The sequence below is a fragment of the Mauremys mutica genome, chromosome 1, assembly GCF_020497125.1.
Source record: "Mauremys mutica isolate MM-2020 ecotype Southern chromosome 1, ASM2049712v1, whole genome shotgun sequence".
NCBI lineage: Eukaryota > Metazoa > Chordata > Testudines > Geoemydidae > Mauremys > Mauremys mutica.
In genome coordinates, this window is record NC_059072.1 from 296,501,638 (window position 1) to 296,520,815 (window position 19,178).

The 19,178-nt window shown below is 38.7% G+C and overlaps 1 protein-coding gene across 4 annotated transcripts in view; it reads left to right on the top strand.

Moving 5' to 3' along the window:
- DIAPH3 (diaphanous related formin 3) overlaps window positions 1–19,178 on the top strand; it is a 509,860-nt gene that overhangs the window by 285,661 nt on the left and 205,021 nt on the right. For all 4 annotated transcript variants that reach the window (XM_045012145.1, XM_045012154.1, XM_045012162.1 and 1 more), the window contains 2 exons: window positions 8,430–8,669; window positions 16,589–16,718. In XM_045012145.1, the coding sequence (XP_044868080.1) occupies window positions 8,430–8,669; window positions 16,589–16,718 (370 nt within the window). The remainder of the gene's footprint in view (window positions 1–8,429; window positions 8,670–16,588; window positions 16,719–19,178) is intronic.

Sequence of the window (19,178 nt, forward strand, 5' to 3'; positions counted from 1 at the left end):
TTTTGCTTGTACAACTGTTGCAGAATTGAGCCTTTAAATTGGTAGCTTTATCAGACACTCTGATTATTTTTTTGCCTATTTTGATGGATTTTTAACAGAACTATGTTGATTTCAGTAGCAGTTAAAATATTAAAACTAACCATTTCAGATCCAAGACCACATTTTAACCAGATAATATTCAATCCATAAAACAAATACATATTTTGAGACATATTTTGTCAAATGCATTGCAATATTTAGGAAAATTTATAGTATTTTTTAAAATAAATTTTATTTACTAAATAAGCCAGAAATTGTCCCCCACAAACAGTCAAGTTATTTAAAAATAAAGAAGAAAAGTCAAAATTACTTAAAGCTGATTTTTTTTTTTTAATTAGAGACCGGGATAGTGATGTCTTAAGAAGAGAGTATTGGGGATAATGGTTGAAATTCTTTTATACTGTCCTAAAGGGAGATTAATCAAGATGTGATGCCTATATTGGTTTTTAAAAGTCATTTGAGGAGACCTTGTGCAAGTGCCTCTGTTGGGAGAGAAGGGGAACCCTACAGGTTCCTTGAATTTCAATTGCTCTTAAATATCCTTGCTTCTGGTAACTTGCTTTATTAGAAGAAGTCAGAATAACTTTGTAGTCGGAGGAGATATAAAGCTACAAATATAATGTGTAAGAAATGTTAAATCACTTTTATTTTTCTCATAAATTAATGAAGTTAAAAATTCCCTTTTTGAGAAAGGAAAAAAAAAACAAGTTTGAATGGGAGGTTCTGATGGTAGTGGTGGCAGTGCTGAGGTATATGTGCAATTGCAATAGTTTTATCACAGAGTTTTATTTTGCCTGGGGCCATACAAACACAATTGAATTAAAACTATGATACCTAAAACTTAATATCCTTGTTAAAATGCCATAATATGGAACAATTGATATGAATGAAAGTACAGAACAATAAATACCAAATAGAACAAAAAATGCACACAGTGTCTAACACACATCTTAATTAAAACTTCCTCCAAGCATACAAATAGAAATAACTCTACCTACTCAATATATTTATTAAACTATTGAGTATGAAATAGTAGTTGGCACCACATGCTATTTATGCTGAAAACAATGAGTCCTGGTAGTATCTTAACACAATTACCTCAGCAGACATTTCCTAGAATCTTTAGTTTTTCATGCATGTAATGTGTGGTATTGCTTTACTATTGTAAGAGAAAAACCTCATTTAGGCGTATGAGCAGAGGACTGTAAAACAATGGCGTTGTAATCCTGGTTTGTCCACGGCCACTTGCAGAAAGGGAGTATACTTACATATATCACAAGAGTGTTTAAAATGCAAAAATTTTGAGTCACTAAAAATGCAGAAAAGGCAGAAGTGTTCACCAAATATTTCTGTGCTGTATTTGGGGAAAAACAGATGATATAGTCTCATCATATGATTGATAACTCTTTCCAATCCATTGGTATCTCCAGAGGATGTTAGAAGCTACCAATGTTAGATATTTTTAAATCAGCATGTCCAAATAACTAGTTTTCAAGAGTTTTAAAAGAGCTGTCTGAGGAGCTCACTGGACTGCTAATGTTGATTTTCAATAAGCCTTGGCACACTGGGAAAGTTCCAGAAGACTGGAAGAAACCTTATGTTGTGTCAGTTTTTTAAAATGGTAAATAAGATGACCCAGGAAATGATGGGATGTCAGGCTGACAGGCGTAGGCAAGATAATAGAGTGTCTGATATGGGATTAGATTAATAAAGAATTAGAGGAGAATAACATAATTAATGCAAATCAATATGGGTTTATGGACATGGATCCTATCTAACTAACTTGGTATCTTCTTTGATAAGATTAAAGGTTTGGTTCATAAAAGTAATAGTGTTAATGTAATATAGTTAGACTTCTGTAAGGTGTTTGACCTGGTACTGCATTTTGATTTAAAAACTAGACCTATATAAAATTAACATAGCGCACATTAAATTGATTAAAAAATGGCTAACCGATAGTTCTCAAAATGTAATTGTAAATGAGGAATAGTCAGCAAGCGGATCTGTTTCCAGTGAGGTCCCTCAGATATCAGTTCTTGGTCCTATACTTTTTAACATCTTTATCAATAACCTGGAAGATAATACAAAATAATCACTGACAAAGTTTGCAGATGATACAAAAATTGAGGGAGTGGTAAATAACAAAGAGGACAGGTCACTGATTCACAGCGATTTAGATTGCTTTGTAAACAGGTTGCAGATAATAAATATGCATTTTAATATGGCTAAATGCAAATGAGTACAGCTTGGAACAAAGTAGAATGTGGGCCATACTTACAGGAGTGCAGGGATTCTATTCTAGGAAGGAGTGATGCTGAAAAAGATTTGGCGGTTGTGGTGAATAATCACTTGAACATGAGCGCCTTGTGTGATGTTGTGGCCAAAAGAGCTAATGCAGTGCTGGGATATGTAAACAAGGTAATCTTGAGTAGAAGTAGAGAGATTAGTTTACCTCTTTCTCTGGCACTGCTGCTAGAATAATGTGTCCAGTTCTGGTGTCCACAATTCAAGAAGGATGTTGTCAAACTGAAGAGGGACAAGGTGGGTGAAATAATCTTTTATGGCCCAACTTTTGTTCGTGAGAGAGACAAGCTTTTGAACTACACAGAGCTCTTGTATTCTGGGACTGCCACTGCCACAACACTGCCTACAAATTATAGACAGTTCAGAGAAGAGCAACGGGAACGATTAGAACATTAAAAAAACTTGCCATATAATGATAGACTCAAGGAGTGTCTACATAGGGAACAAATATTTCAAAATGTGTTAGTCGATCTAGCAGAGAAAGGTGTAACATTCTAATGGCTGGAAACTGAAACTAGATAAATTCAGACTGGAAATGAGGCATACATTTTTGACAGTGTGGGTAGTTAACTATTGCAACAATTTCCAAGTCTCATGGTGGATTATTCATCACTGACAATTTGTAATCAAGATTGAATGCTGTTTCTCTAAAAGATATGCTGTTGAAATTATTTTGAGGGACGTTCTGTTGGCCTGTGCTGTATGAGATGTCAGACTAGATGATCACAACTGGCTTTTCTGGTCTTGGAATTAAATAAACCTGTGACAAAATATTTTTTTTTTAAAGTTCTTTGAAGATGAAAAGTTTTGTTTGTATGTTTAGTAGTATTTATATACAATAGCGACTAGGTAAGAGTCTATTTGTTTTTATTAAATAAAGGAACCATTTTAAAGGGATTTGTTACTTCTGTTTCTTCTGTTGATAGTTAATTATTAAAAACAAACAAAAAAACCTTTCATGCTTGGATGAATTTTTTCTGTGTGCAGATGATTTTGTAAAATGAAAAAATCCACTGAGGCGTTTTTGAAAAGGAAAGAGAAATAGATTTATGGTTCCAGAACTTTTTGTGCATTTCTACAAAAATATTTTTGAACAAATGGATTTTGCCAATGTTTAGTCTATACATGGGGTTCTCAAACTATGGGGCATGTCTCCCTTGGGAGACCAGGGAATGTGTCAAGGGACTCACGAGCTGTGTGCTTCCTTTTTTTTAAGAGCTCTGGCTGTCCGCCCCGGTGGCTGGGGCTCGTGCAGAAGGGCTGTGTACATCCGGGAGGCAAGGATAAACGGGCGCTAAGTCTGCTGTGAAAAGTGTTATTGACAAATATCACTGTTCACATTGCCACCTTTTATTTCTATGCTGCTGCGCTGCAGCACTGCCTTCAGAGTTTGGTGGTGGTATATGTAGTTGTGTGTGGGAAGGGGGGGCGTAACAGACACAAAGAAGGGGGATCCGGTCAAATAAATTTGAGAACCACTGGTCTAGACAATTGCCTTTAGATATTTTCATAAAGTAATTTAAGTTATCTGAGAATCTGAGGTTCATTAAGTAATTTTGCATGTGTGGGTTTTACTGCATCTGGAGTTGTAACATCATTTGCAATGAATGGAGCTGACATATTGGTTTGTTAGTTTTGGTGATTTGATAGTATTCCATTCTATTGCTTCCTGAGACAAGATGAATAATATGAAAATATGTGGCTAATTTAAAGAGAATTTTTGTATTAAATCTTTGAGCTAAAAGAAAGACAGTTTATTTTGAAATCACTGGAAAATTTCTGATTTATTTAGGCTTACTCTAGGTTTGACAGAAAAGCTCCATTTAAACTTGCATTGTACTTCTAACACATCTGGTTTGAATCACAATTCAGTTGAAAAGTTTAATTGAAATTGTATCCTGTTCAGATTGTCAACAGAAGAATACATTTATTCAAAATCTAAACAAATACTAAAATAACCATTTATTAGAGCTCAAACCAATAAGAAATATGGGGATTCCTATTTAAGGATTAGAATCTTATCAGTGGAGCATGTCCCCTGACTTTTTTTTTTTTTTTTTTGGTAATACTGTGACTGGATATTAAGACAATGTTCAACTGAGAGTTTCAGTAATTGTATAAGTTTGAAACAAAATCTTAAAATGATTTTGTGCAGTTGTTAGTGTTAGTTTGAAGCATCTTTGAAGTACTCCAGTTTGAAGCATAGTTTGAAGTACTCCAGGCCAGCATAGATAATGACTTTAACTACCAGCAGCAGGAGCAGTAAAATTTGGAGAGTGGAAAAATTTGAATATAGAGAAGCTAGTCATTGTCATGAACATGAGCTGAAGGAGGTTGTTCCAAACATACGAGTTGGTGTGGAAAAAAGCATGAAAATTGTATTGGGAGGAGCAAACCAGTGGGGCAGTTAGTTACCATAAGTGGAGTGGAGAGGAGTTGGGGGGAACATCATAAGTAGGGAGGGGGCAGAGTTATGCAGAAGCATGGACAGAAAGCTTTTATTTGATGTAGTGGAGGAGAGGAAGGCAGGGTTTATGTTGTCAGATCAGGTAAAGTGGATATCTTAGGGCATGGCTACACTTGCAGATGTAGAACCAGCCTTCGTAGAGCATAGTAGGGAAAGCACTGCAGTCTGTCCACACTGACAGCTTCAAGTGCATTGACGTGGCCACATTTGCGGCACTTGCAGCAGCATTGGGAGTGGTGCATTATAGGCAGCTATTCCAGCATGCAAGTGACTGCGAGGTTCTTTTCAAGTGGGGTGGTGGTGGGATAGAGTGTGACAAGGAGTGTGTTGTGTGTATGTGGGTGGAGAGAGAGTGGGTTTTTGGGGGGCTGAGAGTATGTCAACATGCTGTCTTGTAAGTTCAGACAGCAGCAGACCTCCCCCTCCCACCACCTCTCTCTCTCTCTCTCTCTCTCTCTCTCTCTCTCTCTCACAGACAGCATTCCACTCTAATGGTTGCTTTGTCTCGGAGCAGATAAGCAACCAGCTGTCGGAAACAGAGCTTTCAAAGGGCATATCCGCATTCCTACGGTGATTCAAAACCATGTCAAGAGTGGTCACTTGACTTAAAGGAATTATGGGACGTTTCTGGAGGCTGATGGAGAGCTCAGTAATGCAACACCTCATCCACACTGACGCCCAGGTGTTGTAGCCAAGGCGCAGCAAATGTTGTTCCTCTCACCAAGGTGGAGTACCAGGATCGCTCTAGCTGTGGAGTCAGAGCGCTCTATGTGCCTTGCCAGTGTGAACGAGGAGTGAGCTAAGGCACCTGGGGCTGCTTTAATGTGCACTAACTCGCAAGTGTAGCCAAGCCCTTAGTGGCTAGGTTTTGTCTGGCTAGAAGGGGGGCAGTGTAGATGTCAGGGAGCCCTTACTGGGTGAGGTTACAGGTAATCAAAACTTGAGATAGTGAGGAGCTTGACTAGAATTTTACTTTGAATATCAGAGAGGAAATATTGGACTCCAGAAATATTAAACAAGAAGCAGCAACAGAATTTGAACATGATCCAGATGTCTGGGTTCAGAGAAAAGAAGGGTTTAAAGATGATCCCCTATAGAGTGGAGAGTGGCCCATGGGGCTGCTTCCATCCTGAGACCTAAACACAACTTATGTTGGAGGATGAGCTGCTTCCTGGGAGCCATAACTATTCTACCAAAGGGAGTTGGAGGGTGAAGCACCTAGCCCAGAGCCTTCATAGTCCCTCCTGAAATATTTATGGAACTTAACATTTGGGGTGATTTATTCCTGGACATCTGCAATGACCTTTGTCAGAGTTCACACTGGACAAGGACCAAGCAAATAGACCTTCAGGCACCATGTGAGTCAGGAATTGTTCTCTGTTGGACGTGCTTTGCTTAAGAGACTTTGCCGGCTGACTGACTGTAAGGCAGCTTTGTTGGGTGGTGGTGGTTGTGAATAGCAGGGCCAGGAAATTGGAGCAGACAGGAAGGGAGAATAGATTAATCAGGATATGAGACGTAATGGAAATACCTCCTTGGAGATATCTCACTGACCTCATTGGGGTTTGATCAGGCTGGAAAATTGCAACATAACTTTAAAAACCCTCATCCTGTACAACATGAAGAAAGCAACGTGTTGTGTATACTATACAGCTGTTAGTGTTTTCTAAGGTGAATACTGTTTGTCTAATTATATTGCACCTATCACTGTGGTGTTTGTACATGTACTGAATTATATAAGCCAATTCTATATTTGTGTTCCATGTTTAAGATGTTTTCCAAATTACTTGGGTTTTTTCAAGTTACATTAAGCATTGACAGAAACAAACATTTAAATATTTGTCCTGAAAAATTAATGTATCTTGAGCTATACAAATATATGTGAGCTGCTTTTTATATCTTTGCGCAACTACTGTGTGCGTCCATCAGACCAAATCAATTCGCTACACCCAATATTTTGTTGTCATGGTATTTATCCAAAAGAGATTCTGTGAGGTATCATGTTAAAACTAATGGCACACTGGTTATAAATATCATTATAAAATGCATATGTTAATGTTATATGTGAAGTTATGAGTTCCCTCTTTGTGATGTTACTACAACATGTTTAAAACCAGTCAGCCTAGCCTAGGTACAGGTGGCAAACAGGTCTGTCTTGGACAGTGGAATGTGGGTTCCCCCCAGTTTACAGATTAGCAGTAAACAAAGCCTTCAAGATAACCCAGCTAGGGGTTATCCTGATCCTGAATTTGAGACACAGAAAATTATCATGGCTCCTGCACCCCAGAGACACCCAGGAGACTGAATCCCCAGGAGGCCCTCCTGATTTGTAAGACCAGAATAAACCCTCTGGGGATATAAGGAACAGAGACACTACATCTTTACCTTTCACCTTAGGAGACAAAGGAACCAAACATTTTGGTTGCTGTGATGGATCCTGGCCAGTAAAAGTTGAAAAGGAGACTGTGAATAAGAGAACAAAGTCTGCGTCTTGTTAGATTAAGTTTTAGTCTTTTAGATGCATATTTTGTTGTTGTTGTAACCATTCCTATATCCCTTTTACTTGGTATCACTTCATCCATGTTTTTTTGTTAATAAACTTGATTTACTTTCTTTATAAATCATTGTAAAGCATCAGTATAAGTTCAGTAAAGTGTGTGTGTGTCTAGAAAGCTAACAGGTTGGAGTGTTTACTGTCTTTGGAGAGGGAGCAAACTTAACACTTTCTCTATAAGGGTCCAGTGAGAGGCACTGGTCTATGAAAGCCATTTGTCTTGTTTTATATTGGACAGTCCTTTTTTGGTTTTGATTTGTCCTCCATCTGGTACTGGCACATGGTTTTGTCCAGTATCAGACAGCAGATGCCATTTTGAATAGTCTGCTGCTCCGCTCCCACTGGCATGATCTGCGTGCACGGTCAGGCCAGTGGAGTGGGGGGTGGTACTCTTCAAAATGGCATCCCTTTTGCAGAGTGACCTCTCACTCACAGCATATACGAGGTCATGCAGGTGGGGGAACGTCCACTCCATTCCCAGAAATGCAAGGATGTCTGGTATTCTGGGAACTTGAGTGGCCACCCTAGTCTAGTCCCTGCAATAGGACAAGTTTGGGGCTGGAATGGTTATAAGGTCAGACTGGAAGGAGTAACCAGCTTAGGTAAAGCTGGATGAGGCTTGAGGGCTTGCTGGCAGGATGTTGGGGTCAGAGCTCTGGACCCAGCTGCACAGTCACAAGGCTCCCAGGGACACCCAAGCTAGGTGGTGACCAAACCCCTTCCTGGTCTGGGTAAACCCCCCAAACTTCCCACTCGGTCATAAACTTGGATTAGTTTTACAGGATTTAATGTACAAATTGACAAATTTGATATAGGACAAAACTATCTTTTATTGCTTATACGTACTAGTTGTTATGCTGGGGAAAAACAGGTTTTATTATCAACCACAAGCCGGGATTTCAATTGTAGTCCCTCTTTCATTCATCCGTTTTGCTATTAGTTATAGGAGATACATTGCTTTTCAAGCCTGTCACACCAATAAATCATCCCAGATTATATGCATTTGTTCAGTATGAAAGTATAGCATGAATTTTAAAGGAAATCTTCTATTTTCTTTTCAATCAGATGAGCAATGTGAAGAGACTACAGACACGGCTCAGTGCTATTCTCTTTAAGCTTCAGTTTGAGGAACAGGTGAACAACATCAAACCTGACATCATGGCTGTCAGTGCTGCCTGTGAAGAGATAAAGAAGAGCAAAAGCTTTAGCAAGTTGCTGGAACTAGTGTTGCTAATAGGAAACTACATGAATGCAGGTTCTCGGAATGCACAGACCTTTGGATTTAACCTCAGCTCTCTATGTAAAGTGAGTTTAAAATATTATACATGCTGAGTTCTTAGAATGCATTCACTTTTTCTTGTCATTATGACACTACTTAAATCCCTTGTTTGAATCCTCCCTCCCCAATAATTAGATTTTTTAAATGTTCTTTTATACCTTTCAGTTCATATAGTCCATTTCTAGGAGTACTTGGTAGTCTGAGTTAAACATAACTAATCTGTTTTACATCAGATATAAGATAGAATTACATCTGTTGAGATTGATTTGCACTTTAAGAAGTTTAAGTTTCTATTTTTGTCATGGAGTAAAACAGACTGAATAAAATTACATATTGTATGGGTCATATTACTGTCATTGTATTAACATTATAATCTTGTCTGAAGTGTGAATATTTTTGAAGTTTACTGTATTCTGAGGTATTTTACTTATAATTATGAAACATTTATTTTTGCATATGTTTTCAATATGAAACTTCTCCTTTATGGAAGTTGTTCTTTGGTTATTTAGCCAGTTTCATCACTTGTCCATTATTATTTATTTATACAATTTCCCCCACCCCTTCCCACCCTCCCATTCCCCCCAGAAACAACAACCCTGCAAGGTAGTTTAATGGACAAATATGTGCCCTACCCCCAAAGCATTTATAGTGCAGATTAGTTTCTATCACAATTACTTACTTTCTAAACCTGATTACTCCCAGGGTAATTCATTCTGTTCATAATCCCCTGTGTGATGTCACTGCAAAGTCTAAGAAAAAGGCTGCAAAACACTTTATACCCTTCATGGAGAAAGAAAACTATTTTTATGATCAAAAAAATAATTTGTTATATCTTCCTTACCTTTCTAAACTTCAGTCTGGTATTTAACATGATGCATCTCAAAAATGTGTTGTTTTCTTCCCATAGGTGAGATAACTTGGCTTTTCGGTATTACTCCTGCTGCTTGTGATGCTGAATAAGCCCTCTTAAAGGCAGTCCTGCTTTGATAGTAGGCTCTGTTACTGGGAGGATACATTTGGGCCTCTCTCTCTGCTTCCAGTGCTTCTTCCATTTTTCTTTCACCACTGTTCTCTTCTCTTTCACGCTTTTTAAATCACCCATTGTTAATCTCTCTTAAGGCCTTGTCTACATTGGAATATTATTTTTTATTGTTTTAAAATACATACTAATTGACAAATTGTTAAATGTGGAGTGTAGATAAGCATGTTAGCATAGTGTCATCTAGTCATAGTTAACCCCAGTATGTCAGCAATGTTAAACATGATACCTCTACACTAAGACTTAAGTCATGTTTAACATTGTGTTGGTTAGCACAGTGTAATTTTCCATTGTGTACAAGGCCTAAGGCAGTGGCTCTCAAACTTTTTTACTGGTGACCCCTTTCACATAGCATACCTCTGAGTGTGGACCCCCCCTTATAAATTATATATTTAACACCATTATAAATGCTGGAGGCAAAAGCGGGGTTTGAGGTGGAGGTTGACAGCTCGTGAACCCCATGTAATAAGCTCGCGACCCCCTGAGAGGTCCCAACCCCCTGTTTGAGAACCCCTGGCCTAAGGCATTAGTGTCCATTTCATTGAATTACTGTTCCTCCTCCAATTCTTTGTTCCTTTTTGCATTACTGATGTTTAATAGTTCCCAACAGCTCTTTGTGTCTAATCCTGGCAGTGTTTTTCACATTTTATATGAATATAACTTACTATTGATCTCCAAAGTTCACCATCTGTTGTGGGGTGAATTGGTTGATGTTTGAGTGCTGATTTCCCGGGAATTATTCTGCAGCCTGAAATGAACCCTCGTTTAAACTATCCCAAAATTACAGTGCAACTCCATCCACATTATAGCTTAATTACCAATTTCCCTGTAGCTTAGTTCGTGTAAGGACTTTCATTATAACCCACGGGTCTCACGTGAACTCTTTAATCCACCTGTTTGTTTTACTGAAGAGGAAACTGCTCAGATGATTCTAGAGCTCAGGAGAAGGTGGAAGATCTTGAGACTGATGGAGCTTTGCTGAAGAGAATCTGCACTTTATGATTGAGATCTCCAGAGGCTATATGTCCAAACAAGCAAGAGACTCGGTAGTGGAGAAAAAGTTAGGAGAATGTTCTACCCAGGAAATGAGATACAAGTACTTTCCCATGGATCCTAATATATTATAAACAACATTAAAAAGCTTATAGTTGATGGGAAGCTCCTTATTCCTGAGGTATTATATATCCGAAATACAGAATCCCTAAGGATTATTTGGAATATTGTGGTACAGTGTGCAGGACAGAACCTGCAGTCACCCTAGAGTTTGAAAAGAACTCTGCTTCTTAGTAGTATTTAAGGAAGCCAATGAGAGAAACCAGGAGTCGGCTGTCAAAAATAGCCATGCACTGCTCCTTGCCAACTACATCATAGTCAGGTCTGCCGTTTCTGATTATTCCAAGATCTTAAGGATTTGGGTGTTAAACACAATAGAGAATCCACATGATGACAGGTATTTTTTGTAAAATACAGTCTGAGACTACCTTTTCCTGTCATCCTCACTGGTGACCAACACTAAAGGCAGAAAGGCAGTATGGTTTAGGTGCGCTTAGGAATATGATGTGTCAGCCAAGCAGGAACTAACTGCCATATCCTTCAAAACCCAGAATTTGTCTGGGGGCCTCTGGATGAAGTATTCTATACATCAGAATCCCATAAATCTTAGTGTCTTTAAACTTTTCCTCTTAGTTGTAACAGTTTAATTGCTAACGTGCACAGACAGTTTTTATTTTTCTTTAATCTGAATAAAAAACCCAAACTGGAGAAGAAAAATAAAACAAAAAAACTTTGTATAGTCCTAAAAACATTTATATTGGTTTTATATAAAGTTTTCTAAACCAGGCATGTCTCAAGTTTTTTTAATATTAAATCATGTGAGGCATTCATCTACAATAAGTAAAATAAACTTTCCATACAAAAAATTTAGTCTGATACTCACTTTTGGTTTTGGAAAACCTTTCATATATCTGTGCTGAGTTTGGTAAATTATTTAAAACCTAAGTTGTTGCTGCTGCTATCTTAAACAGTCATATTTCCACAATCATAGCTCTATCCAGGTGTTGTAATTCTACTGTATAGGGAGAGTATATATGATATGAAAGTTTCAGTTCTAGGATGATTTTAGCAACCAAAATCTTACAAATTGCTGGAGTATGAGATTAATGCTTTACTACATTTTGAAAACTGAGACTGCAAAAGATTTTAGAGCTTATTTACCCCTTCACATAACACAAGAACCATGGGTTACCCAATGAAATTAATAGGCAGAAGGTTTAAAACAAAAGAATGTACTTGTTGTTCTCCAAACTCCAGTGCCTGCCAGAGTTGCTCTGCCTATTAATGAAGCATTGTTAGAAACAGCCAAGGTATTTTGACAGATCACGCCTCCTGACACCAACTGCTAAAACAACTGAGCAATGTTACCAAGTTCCCTCCCATGGATACATACAATTCTTGTCCCACCCAACATCTGGCTCTCTGATCATTACTGCAGCTAATTAAGAAAGACGGCAGGGTTGCTTCAAGGCTTCACCAAAGTAAAAGGTGCCCAACAAATTGGATTTGTATGGTAGGAAAATGTATTCACAGTATGAATACATCATTTGGGATTCCACATCTAAATTTTCTGATAAGCTCATTGATGATACTCAAGAGCAATTCAAAGCCTTGGTTCTCAGGAGGTCATCTTGTAGTGAGGATGTCCCTCCAAGCTGCTTTGATGTTGTTGACTCAGAGATGGCAGCAGCAGACACTTATGGAGGCAATTGTGGCCCCTGTCTTCTGGAATTCCTGCAGAAGTGCATCAAATCAAGGATTTGCCAGTTGAGGGATCTAATCTCTTTCCAGATAAAAATGATGAGGTCTTGCGTTCCCTTAAAGACTTTCAGGTCACACTTTACTCACTCATGTTTTATATGCTGAACCAAGGAGGAAATGTAGCAGGCTATAACAGTAGCAGAGACAGTCGTACTATCCACTAAGGCAGCCTCATGCCTCTAAGAGACAGCACAAGCCTCGTAGGAAGAGACCCTCTCCTGCTACTGCTTCTGCTTTGTACCTCACATTTCAGCAGCACCCACCTCTATATGTCTGCTTCCCCAAGAGTGGCAGACCAGTTGTGCTCGATCTTCCTTGCCCCCCCCCCTCTCTGACCTACCCCCACTTTTGGGGACAGATTGTCCCATTTTTTCAGTTCTAGAAGAACATAAATAAACAACAGACCAGTGAGTCCCAAGCACTGTGGGACTGTTTTTTAAGATACAGTTCCAATCTATGCCCTATCCTCATGCACCTTTCCTCTGTCCCCTTTCAGGGACCCATCTCACAAAGTATGCATGCATGCAAGAGGTGCAAACTCTTCTGTGTCTCAGAGTTATAGAGGATGTTCTCAAAACTGGGGAGGACATTTTTATTCCAATACTTGCTCCATATCCAAGAGAAAAAGGGGGTCTGAAGCTAATTCTAGACCTGTGGAAGCTAAAAACCTTCATCAAGATTAGATCCCAATGACTGGTATGCTGCTCTCGATTTACAGGATGCCTACTTTCATGCAGTGATCCATCCCACTCACAGAATATCTCAGTTTCACGTAGTAGACCTCCGCTACCAATATACTTTTCCCTCCTATGGTCAGTCATCTGTCTGAAGAGTATTTACAAAGTACATGCCAGAAGTGGTGGCTCACCTCAGAAGAATCAGCAAGCAGGTATTCCCCTGTTTACATGACTAGTTGATCCTCAGCGACTCCAGTCAGCAAGTAGAACATAGCATCCAGCAAATCTCCACTCACTATTTGCTCAACAAGACCTGATAATAAACAAGACAAACTGATTCTGTCCCCCTGTTCAAAGAATCAAGTTCACTGGGGTGATCCTCAAGTTCACTGGGGGATCCTCTTTTTCCTATGCAATAGTCTGCAATCCCACCCAAGGGCAACATGAGATCTTGTGTGTGGTTGGGACACATGGCATTCTACATGTATGTGACTTAGCATGCTGGACTTCACCAGAGATATATGGTTGAAGTATGTGTATCATCCAATCAAAACCCCTCTGGACTTGTTGATTCACATACTTTCCAAGGGTCTGTCCTCATTAGGGAGTATTATTCTTTCATCCTCTCCTGTCAAAAACTTCCACTATGGATGTATCTGCCTCAGGGTGTGATTTGTATATATAGCAGTTTTGCGGATTCAAGCATTATGGACTGAACAGAAATCATCTCTGAAGATAAACATTCTAGAGCAGGGGTCGGCAGCCTTTCAGAAGTGGTGTGCCGAGTCTTCATTTATTCACTCTAATTTAAGGTTTCTCGTGCCAGTAATACATGTTAATATTCTTAGAAGGTCTCTTTCTATAAGTCTATAATATATAACTAAACTATTGTTGTATGTAAAGTAAATAAGATTTTTAAAATGTTTAAGAAGCTTCATTTAAAATTAAATTAAAATGCAGAGCCCTCCAGACCAGTGGCCAGGATCCAGGCAGCGTGAGTGCCACTGAAAATCAGCTCGCGTGCCGCCTTCGGCACCCGTGCCATAGATTGCCTACCCCTGTTCTAGAGCTTCAAGCCATATACTGGGCATATCAAGGCTTCATAACTCACATCAGGAGTCAGATGATCTTAGTCCTGCTGAACAACCCTGAATAAGCAAGATCCAACCTAAAGTATCAGGAAGCAATCAAGTTTTGGAATTTTTGCATCAAAAATGGAATCCTGCTTATGGCCTTTCATCGTATAGGGTTGCAGAAATTCTCTCCGACCATCTTAGCAGAAGGTTCCTGGAAGATCACAAATGGTGGTTGAACAAAAACATTGTTAGGTTCATATTCCAGTCATGAAGGGATGCCAGTGTAACCCTTTTTGCCAGAAGGCAGAACAGAACAGAAAGTGCCATCAGTTTTGTTCCAGAGCAAGTCACAGTCCTGGTTTCTCTCACAGACGCATCCCTGTTATCCTATGGGTCAAATCTGATATATGCATTTCCACTCATTCCAAAAGTGATTGTGATGTGAAACAAGACTATGGTTTTAGTAAAGGGAAATCATGTCTCACCAATCTACTAGAATTCTTTGAGGGGGTCAACAAGCATGGGATCCAGTGGATATAGTGTACTTAGATTTTCAGAAAGCTTTTGACAAGGTCCCTCACCAAAGGCTCTTACACAAAGTAAGCTGCCACGGGATAAGAGGGAAGGCGCTCTCATGGATTTGTAACTGGTTAAAATATAGAAAACAAAGGGTAGGTATAAACGGTCAGTTTTCAGAAGGGGAGAGGTAAATAGTGGTGTCCCTCAGGGGTCTGTTCTAGGACCAGTCCTATTCAACATATTAATAAATGATCTGGGAAAAGAGGTAAACAGTTAGGTGGCCAAGTTTGCAGATGATACAAAATTACTAAAGAGAGTTAAGACCCAGGCAGACTGCGAAGAGCTACAAAAAGATCTCTCAAAACTGGGTGACTGGGCAACAAAATGGCAGATGAAATTTAATGTTGATAAATGCAAAGTAATGCACATTGGAAAACATAATTCCAACTATAAATATAAAACGCCGGGGTCTAAATTAGCTGTCGTCACTCAAGAAAGAGATCTTCGAGTCATTGTGGATCGTTCTCTGAAAACATCCAGTCAATATGCAGCGGCAGTCAAAAAAAGTGAACAGAATAATGGGAATCATTAAGAAAGGGGTAGATAATAAGACAGAAAATATCATGTTGCCTCTGTATAAATCAATGATACGACCACATCTTGAATACTGTGTACAGATGTGCTCTCACCATCTCAAAAAAGATGTATTGGAATTGGAAAAGTTTCAGAAAAGGGCAACAAAAATTATTAGGGTTATGGAACAGCTTTCGTATGAGGAGAGATTAATAAGACTGGGACGTTTCAGCTTGGAAAAGAGACGGCTAAGGGGAGATATGATTGAGGTCTATAAAATCATGACTGGTTTAGAGAAAGTATATAAGGATGTGTTGTTTACTACTTCTCATAACACAAGAACTAGGGGTCACCAAATGAAATTAATGGGCAGCAGGTTAAAACAAATAAAAGGAAGTATTTCTTCACACTATGCACAGTCAACCTCTGGAACTCCTTGCCAGAGCATGTTGTGAAGGCCAAGACCATAACAGAGTTCAAAAAAGAACTAGATAAATTAATGGAGGATAGGTCCATCAATGGCTATTAGCCAGGATGAGCAGGAATGGTGTCCCTAGCCTTTGTTTGCCAAAATCTGGGAATGAGCAATGGGATGGATCACTTGATGATTACCTGTTCTGTTCATTCCCTCTGGGGCACCTGGCATTGGCCTGTTGGAAGACAGGATACTGGGCTTAGATGGACCTTTGGTCTGACCCAGTAGGGCCATTCTTATGTTCTTATGTAAATAGCCAATGTGGAGCAGTATTTTTATATATAATTGTTCAACATTGGAAATAAGTTTGTTATTGAAATCTTGTTCTTTTCATTTAAAAAAGAATACAAACATCTTCGTAACTGCATACCATTCTTGTGCTTTAATATATTGCATCCCTTGCATTTCTGGAGTCATGTAAATACAGCTTAATTTTTTTGACCTTCATATTTCAAAATTTAGAATACTCCTTTATTTGTCATTGAAAAAAGACCAAATATTTGGTAGATAAGTGTGAAACTGGTCAGTATTTAGAATCTGCTTTAAATTTTAACCAACCAAAATAAATCAACAAAAACAGCGAATCAATCACGTTACGTTTTGCTTACATAAAGCTGCATTGGTTTAACAGCTTGGCTCTTATCTTCATAACATTCACAGTTGTTAGAGTACATTGAATGTAAGAATAATTCGAAGCATTTTCGTTTCATATATATATATATATATATATATATATATAAATTTAAAAAAAAATTTTTTTTTACTTCTCTAGTTAAAGGACACAAAGTCAGCAGATCAGAAAACAACTTTGCTCCATTTTCTGGTTGAAATATGTGAAGAGAAATATCCTGATGTCCTGAATTTTATTGAAGATTTGCAGCATTTAGACAAAGCTAGTAAAGGTTTGTATTATTAAATGAAAAATTTAATTTTGATGGCACTTTAATGTCTATAACTAACAAGTTACATTTATTTTAATTTAAAGCTAACATGAAATAGCGCACTTAATAATCTGATGTATATACTATGTAGGTCAATCGGTTGAACTTTCAGATATATGCCTGCTACCTCTAATAATAAAATAGAGCTCTAAGATAGTCCCCAAAACAGCTTCCAGATCATACTCTATATGTATGGTACCGAGATAGATTTTTATTTTTTATTTTATATGAACAGACCTCAAAGTACTTTAATCTTCTGATCTTTTTATCATAAGAATCAACTGCAATTAAACAGTACTTTTCCAAAATTAACACAGTAGTTCTGAAAAGTTTATCATTTAATCATTTTAATAAAAACAAAAAACATTAATCATAGAAATTTCCTCTTTTCTTTCCTTTCTATAAATTCTTCATGCAATAGAAGTACTGGAAGCCAGGGAAGATAAATTCCACTTTACCGCCTCATCGTATAGCATAGCATCTTGTACATCTCAATCTAAGCAGCAGAAGACTTTTACATATACTATCTCAATTAAGAGTTCCTTCTATATATGAAGACATAGCATGACTAATTTAAACTTACTGGGCATAGTTAGAAATTGAGAGGCTTCTCAGCATTGTCATACTCCTGTAGGAAGCACTATGAGTAAAATAGTGATTGGCTACGCAAACTGTCGCAGTTAATTTTTCTAGTTTACATAAATTTGGTTGGGACTATATTGCCTTGCACAGTGACACATCTCATGGCTCATGTATCCTTTCCTGCCACAATCCCTAGATTCACACCGTTTCCCGCCCCCCCCCCAATTGGTGACATAGTGGTCACTCACATCCAAACTACATTCATATATATACATATATATGTATATGTGTATATGTATATATATGGAGCATCTTTAATAAATGTATAAAGCATTTGTAAGACAAAACATATACAAATACATCCACATTCATAAGTAGTGGTCGGTCTGTCTGTCTGTCTATCTCTGTTCTCATTCATTTTTAATTTTCAGATTCAATTGGCATACATTACTACTACTTATGAATGTGGATGTATTTATATATTGTGGCAGAGCTCTGACCTTGCTCCCGTGGGTCCTGCGCTTCTAGGCGGTTTATGCTAGCCTCAGTGGCTCACTGTGACCCTCCACGTAGCCCTTCTCTCTCTAGGGCCAGGGTTACAGTCTACTGAGCCCTTTTCATCATAGGCTGCAAGGAGGTTGGTGAGAGAACTCCCACAGTCTCTGTTCAGCCTCCTGTCCTGACAGGGACCTGACTTCCCCTTCCAGGAGCTGTTCCTGTAGTGGTGGGTTGGGGGGAACCCGGGCCTGCCCTCTACTCCGGGTTCCGGCCAAGGGACCCTAATGGTAGAAGTTGTTGGCAGCCAACCTTTCACTGCCAGAGTTGCTACATTTCCCTGGGCCACTTCCCCACAGCTCTCCTGCTTCTCCCTTCTTCACCCTTACCTTAGGGCTCCTTTAACGATGGTTTGAGGGTGTCTTCAGTAACCAGCCCTTCAGCTGCACTTCCTCTCCCCTGGTTCCCTGGCTCTCCTCTGCCTGACTGGAGTGAGCCCTTTTTATAGTATCAGCAGGGCCTTAATTACAGTCAGGTGGTCACATTAACTGAATGGCCTCACCTGACTCTTTGCAGGTTAATTAGAGTCAGGTGTTCTCATTAGCCTGAAGCAGCCCCTGCTCTGGTCAGTCAGGGAACAGAAAACTGTTAATCCAGTGGCCAGTATATCTGCCTTCTGCTATTCTGCTGAACCCAACTGGCCTGGGTCTATCACAATGTTTTGTTTTACAAATTATTTATACATTTATTAATGATGTTACTTTTAGTATTGAGTCCCTAGTAGCTGGAGGAATTATTAATTTATCCATGCTTTACTTTTGTGCATAAATAGTGATGTTGCATGTTCTTAGGGAAGCATCCATGCTTTCATCATAGGAAAACTGTGTAGTATATTGTGGTGATACTTGTGGTATATTGTGCAACTACCTGGAATATTTATTTTTATTATATTTCATCAGACTTTATTTATTGCCACATAAATAATTAATCTTGTTATGATAAAGACCATATTTGTCAAGCTTATAGACTGCATTTGCCTCTGTCTTATGAGAGGAATTTAAATAGCCACAGCCACACTATTGTATTACAGTATTACTGAAAGAAAAGGGCAGAAGGAGCAGACTGAGTGTAATGGATTACTCTGTGCCTGTACATGTCTATATCAATCTGCAAACTCCATTCTGTTTTGTGAATGCCATTTTGATTGCAGCCTGTGCAGCACCCTTCACTTTTGCAGCATAATCTCTATCCTGGGCTGAGACAAGAAATCCTTACACCTACCAGAACGGCTAACAATGGGAAAGCCATGAAGAGTCCTCAACCTGGATTGTCTGCCATTCAAAT